Raw genomic sequence first — 18308 nt, forward strand, 5'->3', positions numbered from 1 at the left:
GAGCCTCGAAGCCACACGCACCTGAGTGTCCCCCCCTGCCTTACTGCCACCAGACACACCTCGTCCTTCCTCCTCCCCCGGGACCTCTCCCTGTGCTCCCAGAGCCTCCCGCAGCCCCTCCGTGCTGGGACTGAAGGCAGGTGAGCAGGCCGAGGGTCACTTGGAGCTGGAAGGAAGCCGTGGCGACTGGGGAGATCCCGTCCTCAGAGCAGCTCCCGGCCGCTTGTACTGCAAGGGTGGGCCCAAGCGCATGTGTGCGTGCAGATATGCGCACGTGTGTGCATGGGTGCGTGTGCATGTCTTGTGTATGTGAGTGTGCGCGGGTGTGTATGTGCCTACATACGTGTGTGCGTCCGCGTGCACGCAGGCACGTGCATGTGTGTGTGTGCACGTACGTGTGTGTATACAGGTGCGTGTGTGTGTGTTTGTACAAGGTGCGTGTGTATGCACAGGTGCATGTCTGTGTGTGCAGGTGTGTGTGCAAGCATGTGCGTTTGCAAGTGTTAGTTTCCCAGTGACGTGGCTTCTTCAGCACAGGGCTGGGGGAGCGTGTGACGTTCTGACGACTCCCGTTCGGTTTCTGGAAAGTCACGGAGCCGCAGGCGGAACTCTGCACGCGTGGGTCCTGAGCAGGTGTCCCGTGCAGCAGCCACAGAGAGGACGGGGCTGAAGACTCCATGGGCCCCAAGTGTCTCAGAGCCTCCTCAGATGTTGTGAGGTGGCCCCAGGGGACGGAAATCGTGCCACCTCGTGGAGCCACAGCAACGACAGGACAAGCTCATCCAAGAAAGCTTTAGCCCGGCTCCTGGCCCGCGCGTGGAGGCAGTGACTGCCAGGTGTCCTGGCCCCTTGTCCTTGTCCTTGCGGCTCTTATTCTTTTAGCCGAAACTCGCCTGTTTCTGCTCCTCAGGACAGGTCCGGACCCGTTTCTAGAGCAGCAGAACTGGGAGCCCAAGCGGGGCGAGGCCTGTCCTCCGTCAGGGCCCTGTTGGCTGGGTCACGGCGGGCAATGGCGCCCTCTGCTGGGCGTGGAGAGAATGCCGCCACGTCAGGCCAGAGTTTGTTCTTTGTCCCGCGGCTGGGGTTGGCTGGGCTCTGAGGCTGAGGGGGGACGGGGCAGCACATCCCGAATCTGCACGTGGGCAAAGTGACAGACGTGCCAAGGAGGGGCAGGCACGTGAGGCCTCGCTGGGCATTGTGTAGCCAGGGAGGGACGCGGTGGCGGGTCACAGGCACGCTCCTGCCATACGGCCAGCTCCGGCCCAGCCAGGACAATCTGGGACCCGCCCCCCCGGCCGGACGCAGTGTCCCCAGGGGAGCAGCCCAGTCCCCAGCCTGCCCGCTTCGTAGCTTTGGGCATCCCCTCGCCCCTGGGCTCGGTCCTAGTCCACACAAAGGAATCCCCCTAGACCCCGGCCCTGAGCACGGCCCCAAAATGTGCAGGGTGGGGACGGTGCTAAGAGCGAACTGTTGCCCAAACACGAGGAGTGTCCCTGTGTCTGGGGCCGTGGCGGCCGGCAGAATGTGTGAAGGTGACCTCCCGTCCTTAGCACGCTGCAGGGGTTCCCCAGCAACATGCCTCAGACACTGACCCAAAGCACCGAAGACAAATCTTTTTCTTGCCTCCGAGGTGCCTGTGGGCACAGATCCTGGATCTATTGTCCTGTTCCAGCTTTCTCGGTGGCCAAAAAAGCTGAAAGTTAGCCTTGGGAGGAAGGAACGGACCCTCTGCCTTCCACCACGCTTCACTCTCACAGGCCCCACCCCCACGCTTTCTGCCCCCACCCCACCCCCCACACACACACAGCTCCCCGCTACCCCCTGCAGCCAGGCAGGTGCACCCAGAACACGCCGAGCACCTCCTCTGGGCTCCACCACAGCCCACCCACGGAAGATTCCAGATGAGGAGAAAACGTTTGCTTTTGTCAGCATTTTTACACATTGGGTGCGAAGTGATGTCTCTGTGTGGTTTAAAGTTGTTAATTCCCTGAGGACTCAAGATAGGGGGCGTGTGTCCATGCACTTATTGGCTTTCTGTACTTTCATTTGGGAAATGTCTTTTGTCCTTATTTTAATTTTTTTTTTTGCCTTTTCATTATTGAAAGACAGCTGTGCTCACCACTATGCCACCAACACGCCTTTTCACTATTGATAACGTAGGAGTAATAGCCTTGTGACAATATAATGTTATCCCTACCTGTGTGTCGGGCTGCTGTGCAACGTGTGTGTGCACGTGTGTGTACATGTGTGCAAGCATGTGCATGCATGTGTGTGCGTGCACGTGTGTGTGCATGTGTACATGTGTGTGCTGTGTGTGCTTGCTTTAGACGCCCGGGATCTGTCAGTATTTTGCTGTGAACGCTCAGCTGTCTGTATACGCCCAGAGCTCACCTTCCAGCGCCCTTGAGCATCTGTGCGGCAGACCCTGGCTCGGCCCGGCGGGGTCCGCCCTCAGCCCTGGCAGTGGCCTCCAGCTTTTCCTGCAAAGCAGGGCTGCTGGCAATCATTCTGTCACTTCTGTCTGAAAAGGGCCTCATTTCACTTTCATTTGTGAAGGATAATCTCACCAGTTTTAGAATTCAGAGCTCATACACTTTGAGGATGTTTCTCCGTTGATGCTGGTCTCCGGTGAGAAGTCCGGGGTCACAGGCACGGCCGTCCCTGCGCCGATGTAGCGAATGTGTCTTCTCCCGCTGCCTTTGAGGTTCTCGCCTTGTCTTCTATTTCAGTGATTTGAGCACCACGTGTCTGGGCGTGGATTTTTGTGTTTATTCTGCGTTGGGTCTCTGATCTTGGATCTGTGGTTTGGTGTTTTTAATCAAATGTGGGAAGATTTTGATTTAAATGTTTTCTTCTGCCTCGTTCTCTTTTCCTTCTGGAAGGTCCAGCTGTATGTGTGTTGATCGTGTTGCATTATCCCCGTTCTGTTCATGTTTGGTACCATCCCCTTTGTGTGTTTCAGTTTGGGTAACCGCCAGGGGTCTCCCTTCTGGCTCCCTGACGCCCTCTGGACGGCCCGGCCGGGTGGCTCCCCGTCCCAGCCCTTTTCCCTACACACTCTCATCAGAGTTATCGTGGCTTGTGCCTGCCGGCTCCAGTATTGGCACCGTTGGTACATTTCTGTCCAGTATTTTCTCTTGATCAGGGGTCACGCTTGCCTTCTGCTTACACTTCTGGCCTCTCGCCTGTTGTTTGTCTGTGGGTCCCAGGAAACTCGCCCCATGTGTGCAGTTCGGGAGCCAGACAAGGACTTGAGAGAGGTTAACGGGGAGACATCAGGGCTCCCCCTTCTGAGCCTCCCTCCTCTCTCGGATAGTCCCCTTCTGTCTCTAGACACTCTGGGAACTCCGGACTCTCCCCTCAAGACCCCCAGCCAGTCAGCCTGCTGCACCCACCCGAGTGCAATGCCCACGCGTGGTGGGACAAGGACAGTCCTCAGAGGAAAAGTCAGATAAGCACACACCTTGTGCATGTGATTCCCTTTGTTCAAGGGTCACGGCCCCTCCGGTTTCTGCCTGCCCTTGGCCACTCTCCAGAACCTTCCGACAGTTGCATGCACAGTCGTGTTTACAGTTGCTATCGGCAGGGGTCAGTCTAGCAGGCAGCCCTCTGCCGCCATCAGAAGCCGAAAGTCAGGAGGCAAACTTCAAAATAAATTTTTTTTTAATGTTTATTTTTGAGAGAGAGAAACAGAGCACAAGCAGGGGAGGAGGGGCAAAGAGAGAGAGAGAGAGACAGAATCCAAAGCAGGCTCCAGGCTCTGAGCTGTCAGCCCTGACGTGGGGCTTGAACCCATGAACCACGAGATCGTGACCTGAGCTGAAGTCGGACACTGAACCAACTGAGCCCCCCAGGTGCCCCTGGAGGCAAACTTTTAAAGACAACCTCAATGCAAAGTGTGCCACTGGAGAGTTTCTGCAGCTCTCACCAGCCCGTGGGGACAGATGGGGCCAACAGAACCCCCTTCCTGCGGACATGGGAACTGAAGGCCCGGCAGCCTGCACTGGCCGTGGTTCAGGCTCCCCTGGGCGTTGACATGCTCTCCCATCAGCCACAGACCCCGCCCCGGGGAGCGACCACGTTCTCCCTCTCCTCGGCCCCTGCCATTTGCTGTCGCCCAAAGGGCCTCTCCCTGTGCACGCCCCTGGTTTTCCCGGGAAAATGTCTCCGTTTATTTCCGCCCCCGCCCTCTCCCTCCAGGGCTCAGACCCAGGGCCCGGACCCGGACCCCTCGGGTCCTCTCCTTCCCTGCACCACCCGCGTCACCACAATCCCTGAGATGCTGGCCGTAAACCGGACATGAACTTCCTCCTCGTGGGCCCCACGTGCAAATCAGCAAGTGCAGCTGGAGGTCGGGGCAAAGGCTCCAGGCTCGCCGCTCGTGTCCAAGTCCGGCCCCGTTGCGCCACGTGCGTCTCACCCCCGAGGGCTGTAAGTGATTTGTGGACGAGCAGCCCGCATGGGAGCCCAGAGACGGGGCTGCCGACGGGGTCCGAAGAAAGCCTCAGGCCAGGGAGAGCGTGTGGTGAGGAACACAAGTATCTAGAGGCTGCTCCTGAGTTCAGAGCCAGGACCGGAGGAAGCAGGGAGGGCTCCCTGGAAGAGGTGTCATAGCAGCTGGAGGGGCAGCATTGCGCATGGGGGAGTGGGGGACTCAGAAGGCTAAGAGGTACTTTGCACAGATGACCTCTTCGGGCGTGGGTGCAGCTGGGCACCCACACCCGGGACAGGAGTGGTGGCGACGAGGCTGGGAAAGCGAGCGAAGCCAGACGGGGACCGCCGCCCGACTGGTGCGTGCAGCGCAGCGGGGCCCCAGCCGCGTTTGCGGGTTAGGGGTGTCTCCCCGCGGCCGCGCCGGGACCCTTCCGAGGGCCTCTCTTCACGCCCGCCCCCCGCACTCCTCTTTCTGTCCCAGACGTTCGGCGCCGCGGACTGGGAGGTGTTTCACATCGGAGAGAGGGTCTTCCTGGCTGTCGCCAACAGTCACAGCTACGACGTGGAAATGGAAGCACGCAACGACTCCTACGTCATCAACTCGGTCATCTACGAGCTGAATGTCACCGCGCAGACCTTCGTCAGGTTCCAGGAGATTACCACCTGCAGGTGCGCCTGGAGGCTGGGGGCCGGCTGGAAGGGCAGGGCACGGCGTCCCAGGGGCTCTGGGGCGTCGGCTGCCTGCGCTGCCCGCCGGGGCCCACCCGGCGGAGGCGGCACGGGTCTGAGCCCCGCGCGAGACTCCCAGGGCACACGCGGCGGCCGCCTGAGGCGCGGTGCGCGGCCTCTGGGGGCGAGACGGGGCCTCACTCAACACGTTGCGAACCTCGCTGGGCCCGCTGACGGACTCCGTGGCCTCTGCGGTAAAACCTGGATGGCGAGTCTGCACGACGAGCAACCGTCTCGAATAAGCTTCGACTTGGCAAACGCGCGACGCCTTGCCACACGCCCAGCGTCACGTGATCCCAGCTGAGCCAGTGGTTCTTGAAATTTGCTTTGAGATACGAGTGCTTTGGATGACGAGCCTGTTTCCAGGGCGAACCGCGCTCGCAGACCAAGGTTTTACTGTATTTGTAGGCTCGGCTCTCACCGCTTTCCAACACTGTGGCTGGTTGGTTTGCTGCGATTCAGTGATTTTTATTAAATTCACAGAGATGTGCAACCACCACCAGGTAACTTGGAACGTTTCCATCACCCCAAGAAGAACCCCTACCATTCAGCTGCCCCCCCCCGCCCCCACCCCGACCCTGGCAACCAGCGCTCTACTTTCTGTCTCCACGGGGTTCCCCATTCTGGATGTTTCCAAGACGTGGAGTCATATGGGAGGTGGCCTCTGGTGCCTGGCCGCTCTCAGCGCACTCCTCAAGGTTCACGCACGCTCCGGTGTATGTCAGCACTCGCTGCTTTTCCCAGCCGAATAATACTCCATTATGCGTGGGCGGATCCGTTTTGTGTACCCCCTAGATGATGGACATGTGGGTCTCTCCACCCTGACCAAACGGTGTGGCTCTGGAGGACAGAGATATACCCGTTCTGGGGGCTCAGCAGGGACTCACGGCTGGACGCTTCCATTTCTACCGCGTTAAAGCAAAGCTGGCCTCTGCTAGGAGTCTGGTGCAGACAGCGTGAGTCCCACGCGCCTTGACTCGAGAACCCGCCGCCTCTGGACGACTACCTCCCGGGGCACCACCCTGCCCCGTCACCCGCGGCCACACCGCACAGGCGAAGGCGTGGCCGGCCTCTCCTCGGGGAGCACTTTGGAGCCGAATCATAACTGGCCGTCACTGGAGGCGGCCCTAGACACGAACCTGGTGGTGGAAGAGAAGAGGCGATGCCCCCGAGTGTCCCAGGGGCCGCGTGAGCCCCCTGCTCTAGGCCAGCGCCTCGGCCCCCACAAGGAAGGAGCCCAGAGGCAAGTCCGCAGTAACACGGGTGGCCCTCCACCCCCCGAGCAGGCCACGGCTCTGAGCTGCTGGACGCAGACACAGTGGCCTGGCCTGGGGCGCCCGGCCGCATCCCGCCTGCCGCACAGCGGTGGCCTCGGCTTCCCCATCCAAGAAGAGTGCGGCGGCAGGGGGTGGGGCGTGGGATGAGAAACAGAGCTTCTGAACGCAGGAGGAAGTTTCCGTGTCGGCACCTGAGCAGGTACCAAGCAGGGAGCCGAGGGGCAAGCCCGTGTCCTCACTCCTGCCTCCAGGGGCTCTTCACGCCCCCGCGGAGTGACCCTGGGGACCTCTTCTCCGCTGGCTCCCCCCTCTTCACAGTGACGGAGTTTTGCCTTCGTTCCACGGCAGCACAAGCACCCGTGGACGGACGGAGGGATAAGCAAACCGTCCCTCCACACGGTGGAGGGTCATCCGGCCTTGAAAGGGCTGTGACACAGGCCACCACACGGCAGACCTCGAGGACGTCATAGCGAGTGAGATAGGCCAGTCACCAAAGGACAAAAACGGTGTGATTCCACTCGTACGAGGCCCCTCAAGCTCGCAATTCAGAGACGGGGAGCAGGGTGGGGGCCAGGGCTGGGGGCGCGGGGTTAGTGTTTCACGGGGACAGAGGCTCAGTTTGGGGACCCGAGAAGTTTCCGGAGACGGACAGTGGCGATGTTAGACAGTGTTATTAATATACTTAACACTGCTCGACTGTATGCTTGAAAATGGACAGGATGAAAATTTTATGCCATTTGTATTTTATGACTTAAATTCAAAAAACGTTTTTAAAGCGAACGACCGGTTCGCACCTCCCCGGAACAGACCCATGCGCCGTGTGACGAAATCGCTCTGGATCTTGGGTGGGCAGTGGGCCCGGGGTTCTGCGCCTGGGGGAACGGGCTGGAAGCCAGAGCGCCGGCTGCCGCTGATGCCTGCTCACCTGTCTCCGCAGCGCTCTGGACTGGGAGTTTTTCTCGGTGGGAGAAGATTATTTCCTGGTGGTCGCAAACTCCTTCGACGGAAACACCTTCCTGGTAAACAGTATTATTTACAGGTAAGGAGCCTCCGAGGGCCACCCCCTTCCGCACAGCCTGGGTTTGTCGGCAGTGGGGTGAGCGCCGGCCACAGCCAGGCACAGGCGGGCAGTCTGTGGGTCACCTCAGAGCAGGCCGAGTCTGGGTCATGCCCCGGGGTCAGCCGGGTGGCCCGCTGGTCACGCAGACGCCCCCACCGTCGGATCCTGGCCGCAGGCACAGTATTCCGGCACCGTGCCTTGAGAGTTCGCGATATTTCATTCTATGAAATGTTCCCATCCAGGACTGTGGCAGCTCTGTCCCCATGTCAGATGTCCTGCCTTTTCTTACATACGCACCGGGGCGCTGTCTTGAAGTCGCCTCTGGGAGGTTTTCGAGTTGTGCGAGCACAACACCTGGGACGTTACCCTTTCTATCTCCAGCTGTTTATCATGACGTTTTCCACCTGCACCCCCAGACTGGGATAGTTCAAATAGTAAGATGTATCTACTTTCTTTGTGGTTAGCTTAAATTCTTTTTTTTTTAATTTTTTTTTTTTACATTTTTATTTATTTTTGAGAGACAGAGCACGAGCAGGGGAGGGGCAGAGAGAGAGGGAGACACAGAATCCGAAGCAGGCTCCGGTCTCTGAGCAGTCAGCACAGAGCCCGACACGGGACTCGAACCCGCAGACGGTCAGATCATGACCTGAGCCGAAGTCAGACACTTAACTGACTGAGCCATCCAGGCAGTCCTAGCTTCAATTCTCTTATAAAGCCACTGGGGCTTTGTTCTCGTTCAATAGCGTCTCTTGAACAACTTGCCCAATTTCTCCCAGGGTTATCAGTGAAGTCAGTTTTTTCTTTTACCTCTTCTCCAGACAATTTTGGTCATCTATATCTTACTAGAAAAATCGCCAAGTTTCTTTAGCCTGTTCGATTTACTAGAAAGTAGAATTTTTAACATGACAAAGTAGTTTTAAAATTCATGCGTTAGAATATATTTTCAAATGTGGCCAAGATTTTGAAAAAACACAGGAGGGGAGGAGGCCCTCAGACAATGGAAACACAGCAGGTGGTTTCTGCGAAAAATAAACACACAGGCGGGAAGGCATATAGTCCAGAAGAGAAGCCAGCAAGTTATGAACATTTAATGTGATAAATGTGTTTCAAGTCAACGAGGAAAGCATGTGCTATGTGTTACTTAATAAGTAATTGTGTATAATTTCCTATCCGTCTGGAGGAAAACACAGCCATACCCTGCTGTATATTATACACAGAAATAAACTTTACAGGGATTAAAAATCTAACTGTAAGCAAGTAAACAACAGAAATATTAGCAGAAAAGCTAAGACAACTTTGACCGCAAGCTTACCCGGGAGGGCGCGACGCCTCCGTAAACAAGGCCTGTGCAAGGTTGCTGGGAAGATACCCTAAACTTCAGGGTTCTGGGGGAAAAGGCATCCTATTCACAAAGAAAACTATTGGGGCGCCCGGGTGGCACCCTAAGTGTCTGACTTAGGCTCAGATCATGATTTCATGGTCTGTGGGTTCGAGTCCCGCATCGGGCTCTGTGCTGACAGCTCGGAGCCTGGAGCCTGTTTTGGATTCCGTGTCTCCCTCTCTCTCCCTCTCAAAAAAAAAAAAAAAAAATTAAAAAGAAAACTTTTGACCACACATTTAACGGAAGAGGAACCCCTACAGGTTAATCAAAGCTAATTTTAATTTGGAAAAATGGGCAAGGGCACGAACGGGAATCACGGGAAGAAAATCAGAAACCTGAGTAGAGTACACATTAGGAGCTGCTCTCTCAAAGCTTGAGGATGGTGCCTCCCCAGACTTAAAGGCTGTTTAAAGGCCCCGCCCCTTGCGGAAGAGCCCCGCCCTTCCTTCCCCGTCAGAACAGGACCTGCCCAGGCCTTTCTGGGAAGTTTCTGGACAAATACCAAATGAAAACCATGGTGCCCTTTGACCCAGGTGCCCGCCGTGGGAACCCCACCTTAGAAAGTGAAGCCACCGCCAGTGGACCCCTTTTGGAGGGCAAACCCTAGAACGACTGATGGCCACACATGGTGGGCAGGTGTGGGGGCCCAAAGTGGGGAGGGGGCCGGGCTGCAGAGCCCCTGTAAACAGACGGCACGATGGTGATGCCCTTGTGGTGACAGGTATGTGTTTGAGGGCAGGTGCTCACTGTCAACACCGACCCCAGGAGTAGGGGAGGCCCTGGCTCAGCCCCTACAATGAACCTTCTGGAACCGCCGGGATCCCCTCCACGTCCCCCCTGCCCGTTGAGGGGGGGTGCCTGCCGCACGGCACTCTGGACCAGGGGCAGAATCTGGGATGGATGCGAGGAGCTGCGGGGTCTGGGACAGGGCAGGGTCCCCCTTCCTGCCTCAGTTTCCCTCTCTGCAGGCTGACTGTGGTGCGGAGAGCTTGTGCAGCCCGGGGGGGGCAGGTGGGGCGGAGGGGCAGGAGCAGGCCCGGAGAGGGTCCTGGAGGGTCCTGCTCGGACACCCAGTGGGCACCTCGCCCCCCGCCTGTGGCCGGCCAGGCTGACGGTATGTCTCCGGCAGGTGGCAGGGGTATGAAGGGTTCGTGGCCGTGCACAGCCTCCCGACCTTCGGCTGCAGAGACTGGGAGACCTTCCGCACCGCGGCGGGTTCCTACCTCGTCTACTCCAGCGCGAAGGAGCCCCGCTCCCGGGTGCTGAAGCTGAGGACGGGGTGAGGGCACCGGCGCCCCTCCCGGAGCCCTGGGAGAAGCCGGCCCTTTCTGGGCCCTGGCCCTCGTCCGGGGGGCCGTCCGTCCACCTCTCTGCCCCGGTGACCGTCGCGGCGGATTTGGGGGCTCCGCGGGCGGTCGGGCCGGAGTCGGGTGCTGCCCTGCGAGCCCGGGCGGGCTGCCCGGGGTTCGCCTCAAGGGAGAAGTTCATACAAAATTTTACCTCAGAACCAGCGGGACCTCCCCACGGTCCTCCCGGCCCACCCGGGCGCGGGCACAGGCTTCACGCGGATTCACGTATCTCACACCGGCTATTTATTGTATACTGTCTGTACAGAAATATATTTATGACGCTCTTTACCAAAGGCCTGAAGGCGTCTGCGTGTTTGTGGGGGGGACGGTTCACTCGGCCAGCGTGGTGGGACGTGCCCTCGGGTCCCGGGTCACCGAGCCGGAGGGCGCCCCTCCTCTGCAGGGACTCGCTGCCTCTTCTGGCCTCGGTTTAGCCAGGAATGCGGCGGGGGTCGGTTTCGGGGAGGAACCAGCGGTGTGGGGACTGGGTCCCACCCCATCCCACCCCGTGCAAAGCCACGCAGGCGGCTCCCTGGTCACTGCACTGGCCTCGTGGACGTGCGGGGTGCACTGGGGACACCTCCTCGGGGCCCGTGCTCACTCAGCTCCCATGTCTAACGCCCCAGCCCTGCCCTGCGGGGGCCTCCTGCCTCCCTGGGCGCGACAGGACACACGCCCTCGCAATCTGCGTATAAAAGAACTTTCATGTGCTGCAGCCTTTGCTGGGAAGGCCTGTGGGGTGAAGACCAGGCCAGGCCTATTCCATCACCCATGGCCACGGGCTCCAGGAGAGCGAGGGCCAGGGAGGGATGTGGAGCCGGGCCACTGCCCGAGCTCAGGGACCCACCCTTGGTTTGGTACTCTGCTGTTTCTGTCTTTCAAGTTTCACCTCTCGCTGATCTTTGCCCAAGATCACAGAGCAGGGGGCACGGCGCAGCCCCAGCTGTCGCCGGGGTCTGGTTCCCCACGGCCACGTGCATGTGAGAACGGGGTGCCCTTCCCGCTCCCAGGAAGGAAACCTACCCCACGCCTCCTCCGGCCAGGCCAGAGTTGGGATTTCAATACGGATTTCCAAAAGCTGAGATTTTTCTGAGCCCCCTTCAGGCCAACAAGCGGACCGTGTGCCTCGGGGAGGGCTGGAGCTGACCCCAGACGAGGATGTCCCTCCCCAGGGAGAGCCGCAGAGGGCAGGGGGGCCTGGGGCTCGAGGGAGGTCTGGGCCAGGTGGTGATGGCGACAGCCGGTCCAGGGACAGCCGGCCGAGGGTGCCACATAAAAATGCAGGCTCTCCAGCTAAATCTGAATCACAACCACGGATGCTGTTTTTAGTATATGTGAACCCCAAATACTGCACGGAACATACACTAAAGGGGTATTTGTCGTTCCCCTGAAATTCAGATTCAAAGCGGTGTCCTGCACTCCCAGAGAGGGGTCGTGGGGAGACGAGACCTTCTTAGGGCCAACGGGGGGCGGGGGCTCTGATTTTACCTGAGATTTGACACAAGGAAGAAAGAGACCCCACGGGCTGGGGTGGCCTGCCGGGGGGGTGGGCAGCCCTCGGGCAGGGTCGGCAGAGGGCACTGGTGGGTGGTCATCTTGGGGGCTTATTCCACAGGTGCCTCCACACAGGAGAGGGGAGGCCGGCCCGGGATGGTTACTTTTATGTGTCAACCGGGAGGATGTTTCTGGATGAGATTAACACACATCACAGGAGTCTGGGTAAAGCAGGTGGCCTTCCGCAATGCAGGGGCCTCACCCAATCAGGTGAAGGGAGGAATGGAACAAAAGACCAGCCTCCCCGGCAAGGGGGATTCTCCTGCCTTCAGACCGGAATGCACCTTCGGCCCTGCCAGGTCTCCCCCCGGCCGGTGGCCCTCAGCAGCCGCTGAAATCCTCTGCACCCGGTCCCTGTGACAAAGCTCTTGTCTCTACACATCCCGTCCTGGCGGTTTTGATGCTCTGGAGAGGCCTGGTGAACACAAGAGGCTAACAGGCAATGGCCCGCAGGAGTCCCACTTGCCACTTCCTGATCACCCAGCCTCAGTTTACCCGTGGGGGAGGGGCCAGCCGGGCACCACCCCACGCAGCTTCTCTCCCCCTGGAGTGACCCAGACGTACACCAGCGGCCTCTCTGCCGGGCTGGTGTTGCTGTGTGTCTGGCTCGCCATGGGGGACGAGCCCAGGGAGGAAGGAGGCAGGTGACAGCGGCACATACGGTGGGAGCCACCTCATCCTTCCCGGGACTTTGCAAGCAAACGGTGCCTCCGCGTCTTTGGCACAGAACCTGATCTCTGTTCTACTGGGTGGAAACACAAAAGTGTAAATCAAGATCTGTTTAAAGTACAAATGCGAGCAAGAGGGGAAGTGGAGAGAACACTAAAATATTTACATCTTTTCAAGTAAGCTCTCCTGGCTTTTGTCCGTTGATGAGCATTTGCAAGGCGGCCTGCGCTTTCCCATGAATTCGCGCGTGGTTTGACGTGGCCACCTTCTTGTCCCTTTGGCAGCTGAGCCGCATTTCCCCGAGGCGGTATTCCGGAGCGTGCCGGGCTGGGCGCCTTTTGTTAACCCGTGGGACTCTCAACCGTCTTTACGGCGGTAAATAACTTGAAGGACGTGTTGGTACAGCTGCAGTTCTCTTGGGGTCATTTCTCCGAAGTCGCGACTTCCGGGAGAAACGTCCGTGAAAACTTCTGCACGGACTTCTCACTCCCAGGGCTCCCTCCTGAAGCCCGGACGAGGCTCGGCACGACCAGGGTGCGGGATCACACCCGCCCCGTCAGCCCGGCCAACGTGGGGCTTCGCCCATTTCACCATCCGCCAGGTCCGCACGTGGAGCGCCCTGCCAAGGTCGCGTGTTCACCGCGGTCGACACTCGACACTTCCGGGTCTTCCGGGCACCTCTTAACCTCGGCACCACCAACATCCCCCTCACCCTGTGCCACACATGCACGTGTATACCTCACATACATGCATGTCCCCCCCAGGCATACATGCCTGCACCCACGCACACACACACAGACGTACGCACCTGCACACACACACACCCATGCACATCCCCCTCACAGACACACCCACTCAAGCACACACACATATCCACCCCATGCACACACGTGCACATGTATGCACACACACACCTCATATACATGCACACCCACACCCACCCACACACGTGCACACACCCCCACATACTCCCTCCACATACACACATACCCACTGATGCACATGCACATGTCCACCCCATGCACACATATGCACATATACGCACATACCACTTCACATGCACGCACACCTACACACACCCACACACATGCACATCCCCCACACATACATAGACACCCACTCACGCGCACACACATGCACACACACGCACATACACATACATTCCACTCAAACACATATTCACTCATCCACACATGCCTACACACACGTACACGCGCCCACGCATATACACCTGCATGTGAACACACACCCATGCACACGTGCATATACACTCTTACATGTGCGCAAATGCACATATACCCCACAGCTGTGCACACACACACGCACACAGGTGTGTACAAACCTTCCAGGCCCTTCTAGCCAGGGACCGTGTCTTGGGCATGTCCCCAAGGTGCCCTGGGCGCTCCCAACCTTCCCCAGGGTGTAGGTGCTCCAGGTGCTCCCTGACCTTCCCCAGGGTGTATGTGCTTCAGGTGCTCCCCACTTTCTCCAGGGTGCACATGCTCTAAGTGCTCCCCAACCTTCCCCAGGGCAGGTGCCCCAAGTGCTCCCCAACCTTCCCAGGGTTCACGCGCTCCAGGTGCTCCCCGACCTTCCCCAGGGTGCAGGTGCCCCAAGTGCTCCGCACCGTCCCCAGGGCAGGTGCCCGGAGTGCTCCCCGGCGTCCCCTTCTCTAGTTGTATGTTGCTGAGAAGACCGTCCAGCGGGACCGTGAAGTGCACACATTTCCTGTCAAGCCCTGTTTCTTCTCTTTACTGTTTGAACTCGAGCAAGTAACCGAGCCCCTCAACCTTGGTCTCCTGGGGTCCCTCACATCTAAAATAGGTCGGGACCCCTCATCCCCGGGGCTGCAGCATGAGGACGTGGTATGGCCACTGCGTGGGCCGGGGCACCATTCCCGGACACACGAGTAGGCCACGGTTGGACCGGGCTCATGGCCACTTACCTGCTCAGGTGTGTTTTCCTAAACAAACTTGGATTACGTAAAATCACTTTTGAAAGAGAAAGACAGGCTGTCCTACTTCTGAACGTGGATTCCTTGCCTTAAACCACATGCTAGCAAATCAGCAACACACAACGCCCAAGGGGGTTTCCCCACTCCTGGGAGGACCGTTTCGTACTGAGACAGCCCCTAAAATGATCCGTTATGATCAGCAGCTCGTAAGCGAGCCTGGAGCGAAAGGGCATCTCGGCGAGGCGCGTGGCTCCGTGACTCCGAAGCAGCTCCTTAATTTTGCCCTCATTGTTGTTTAATTTTACTTTGATTTCATTTTATTTAATTAAGACGCACGGACCGTAAGGGTCCCGTTCAGTGAGTTTTGCCAATTATGCAAATCCAGACAACCAGCCCCGGACAAGGTCTAGAGTCTTTCCGGGGGGCCCCCCAGGCCCCCTGGGGCCCCGTTCTGGCCCATCCCCGCCGCGCCACCTCCCGCCTCTGTCGCCGGCAAGTTGTCACCCTCGGGTTCCCTTCAGTGGGGTGCACACTCGCACTCCCGTGTGCCTCTGTCACTCTGCTACGTGGTGGCCATGCCTGCACTTTGCTCATTCTTATTACCGACTTTATTGTTCACTTTGTCGCTTTCTCCCCTGGTAGGACTAGCTCATCGCTTGTGCACCCGTTGACGGGCCTGCGGGTGCTTTCCCGAGTGTGACGGCTGCAAACGTCACGGGGCGCTTGCGTGCGGCACGTGATTTCCCCTCTCTGGGTGCGTATCTAGTGGTGAAGCTGCTGGGTCCCAGGACGGGCAACAGCTGGGCTTTAGGAGCCAGCCGTCCTCCAAAGGCCGGGCGCATGCGTGGTAACCAGGTAAATCGCGGTGACACCGTGCGTGCACGGGAGTCCAGGCGGCCCGGCCTCTGGCTGAGAGCACAGGACGAGGAGGCGCCGTGTGGGGAGAGGACAGCGCGGGGACGCCTTGCAGACGGCCTCTCTGCCCGGTGGGAAAGTGCTGGAGGGTCAGTGGAGACCTGCCCGAAGTCGTCAGAGAACCTTGTGGGCTCGGCTGGCCCTAGGCACGTACAAGGACCCGAGCCTGACTGGTCCTGCCTCGTCCCCAGGGAGGGAGGGCAGCAGATGCCGGGGAGAGGAACACCGCCCGCCACGTCCACCCAACAACAGGCTGGGCCCCCTGTGCCAGTCTCCTGTGGCCGCTGTCACAAACTATCACACACTCAGTGGCCGAAAGCAACAGAAATGTATCGTCTTATAATTCTGGGGCTCAGAAGTCCCACCTGGGTCTCGCTGAGCCAAAGTCAAGGTGTGGGCGGGGCTGCATTCCCCTGGAGGCTCCGGGGGAGAACCCCTTCCCTGTCTCCTCCGGCTTCCGGAAGCGAACCTCTCCTTGCCTCGAGGTCCCTTCTCCATCTTCGCGGCCAGGAGCGGGAGGCCCGACGCCCTCTCTCTGGATTGCTTTACCCTGGCTCCTCCCCCCACCTCGTCCACCAGCAACAATCTCGAGCAAGACGCCCACAGGGATGACACAGGATAGCGTCCCTTTCCCAAGGCCAGCTGGCCGGGACCCCTAATCCCACCTTGCTGTGAGACCTGATGCATTTACAGGTTCTGGGGACTGGAGGAGGGCGTCCTTGAGGCCGAGCACTCCCAGGGGCTTTGACCCCTCCCCACTCCTACCCCTCCTGCCTGGGCCCCAGACCCCCTTCTGTGCCCCCAGCACTGGCAGAAGTCGGGTGCCGTCCTGTGCGGGCAGAGGGGCAGAGCTGCGTTCAGTCATGACCCTCAAGGTCTCACCCAACAGAGTGTGGTGTTTGCAAAGATGGTCGCCCTGTGCACAAAACGAACAGTGCCTGGTTAAAACTGCCCGGCTCCTTAGATGAACTCTAAGGAGACCCCAAAACTCACACTCCTAGAGACAAGATTCGGACAAACCCTCCAGTGACACCTCACACTGTCACTATTTCCTACATGTGTGGTTTTTGTGCATGTTGACCAAAAGCTCAGCGCTGTCCCTTTTAATGATGAACAGAGAAATCCACAGAACACTTCAAAGAATTAACACAAAAAAAATACCTAGAAAAATAAGGGAAATCCTGGCCTCCAGGTATTAAATTATATAAAAACAATTCAATTTGGTCTTGCCATAAATTTGGAGAAGTTAAAGTTCCAGGTGTCAGAAAAAAAAAGGTTCTGAAATGGAATTTTTTTCTATTTGGAGGGAAACTTTTTTTTTAATGTTTATATTTGAGAGACAGAGCATGAGCAGGGTCCGAGGAGCAGAGAGAGAGAGAGGGAGACACAGAATCCAAAGCAGACTCCAGGCTCTGAGCCGTCAGCACAGAGCCCGATGCGGGCCTCGAACTCACAAACCGCAAGATCGTGACCTGAGCCAAAGTCGGATGCTCAACTGACAGCCACCCAGGCGCCCCTGGAGAGAAACTTTTTAAAGGTAAACACAAGAGCAGTAAATGGAAAGGGAAGACTATATATTTGTCAAATAGATATTTATATATATTTTAAAAATATCAATAAAGTTGAAATACCAGCACACTGGTACATCCAGGGCTTGACTGGTTCAAATGGCTGACACCCGAGGTCCGAGGCCGTGAGGCCCGCAGCCAAGCGGGAGCAGAGCACGGGAACCAGAGCAAAGAGCGCGAGCAAACATCCACAGCAGAGGAAATCCGAACGGTGGAAAACAGGCTTAAATTCTGATGACTTAAACCCACTTGGAATGGAATGGATGTCACAACGGCAGGTGCTCCTGGGCCCGCCGCGGTGACAGGACCGGCCCGGCCTTCCTATGGGGCCACATAGTTAAAACCTGAGCAGAGCGGCTCCTGTCTGTCAACAAAGCAAGTCATTGGCTCGGAAAACCTCACGTTTGGTGTCCTAATTATTGTGACATGTGACTGACAGGCTGTGATTCTCGGCCCAGAGCAAGGACAGGAGGTCTGGTGTCCGTCCCGAGCCCTCGCTCCAGCAACTCCAGCGAGCAGCTCTGGAGAGACCAGAGAGCAGGGGAGGCTGGGGCGGGGTGGGGGGGCCTGGCCCTGGCTGACCACACGCAGGGCATGTCAGCACCACCAACCCCGGGAGACGGCAGGACCCAGCCCTCCGGCCGAGCGAGGCCCACCCTGGTGGTGCCCAGGAGTGGGCGCAGAGGGGGTGCTGGCAGATGTGAGACAGCAGGAGTGCTGAGGGCCCTGGAGGGCAGGACAGCGTGTGCCCATCCAAGGGGGCCACGGCCAGCTCACCCGTGTGGATGGAGGGCACGGTGGGGGCCGGGCAGCGGTGCGGGGAGCCCGGGGGGCTCGCCCTGTGCGTGGGCTCCGACAGCCGGCCCTCGGGGGAGTCCAGCACCGAGGTGGCCGCTGTTCAGGGATGTCCCAGGGGCCTCCTCCCTTTGGAAGGAATCTCCCTGCCCTTCCGGAAGCCTGTGGGGAGGGACAGGGTGAGGAGGGGAGGGGCAGGGTCTCGGTGAGCACCCTCATTGGCCCCAGCCTCCTCGGGCTGGCTGCGAGCTGGCGGCCGGGTGGGCTTCACGAGGTGAGAGGCTTTCCACAGGTGACCTACGGGCTGCGGACTCCGTTCTGGAGCCACGCCTGCCACAGTCACCAGCTGGGCGGACACACAGTCCCCACACCTCCACACAAACGCACTTTTCCCGCTCCGGGATTTTTGCCACACCTCAACTGCTCAGAAGCCTCTGCCGGCTGCTGAGGTTTCAGAGACGGTCCGACGTCTGTCTGCCCCGACGTCTGTCTGCCGTCCACAACCAGCCGGGCATTCACCAGCCCGCAGGACCTCGGGGAAGTCATCTAATGTCCCCGCCCCCTGCCACTGCCTGCGGCCACATGGCACACCCCCCCCCTCCCCCCGGCCAGGCTGTTTCTCC

General features: G+C 58.7%; 1 protein-coding gene across 1 annotated transcript in view; it reads left to right on the top strand.

The window, feature by feature from the left end:
- TSPEAR (thrombospondin type laminin G domain and EAR repeats) overlaps positions 1-10475 on the top strand; it is a 28687-nt gene extending 18212 nt beyond the window's left edge. The window contains exons 10-12 of the mRNA XM_042956591.1: positions 4916-5103; positions 7378-7479; positions 10011-10475. Coding sequence (XP_042812525.1) covers positions 4916-5103; positions 7378-7479; positions 10011-10164 — 444 coding nt within the window. The 3' untranslated portion in view covers positions 10165-10475. The remainder of the gene's footprint in view (positions 1-4915; positions 5104-7377; positions 7480-10010) is intronic.
- The last annotated feature ends 7833 nt before the right edge of the window (positions 10476-18308 follow it).

Source organism: Panthera tigris, chromosome C2 (genome assembly GCF_018350195.1).
Source record: "Panthera tigris isolate Pti1 chromosome C2, P.tigris_Pti1_mat1.1, whole genome shotgun sequence".
Classification (NCBI taxonomy): Eukaryota; Metazoa; Chordata; class Mammalia; order Carnivora; family Felidae; genus Panthera; species Panthera tigris.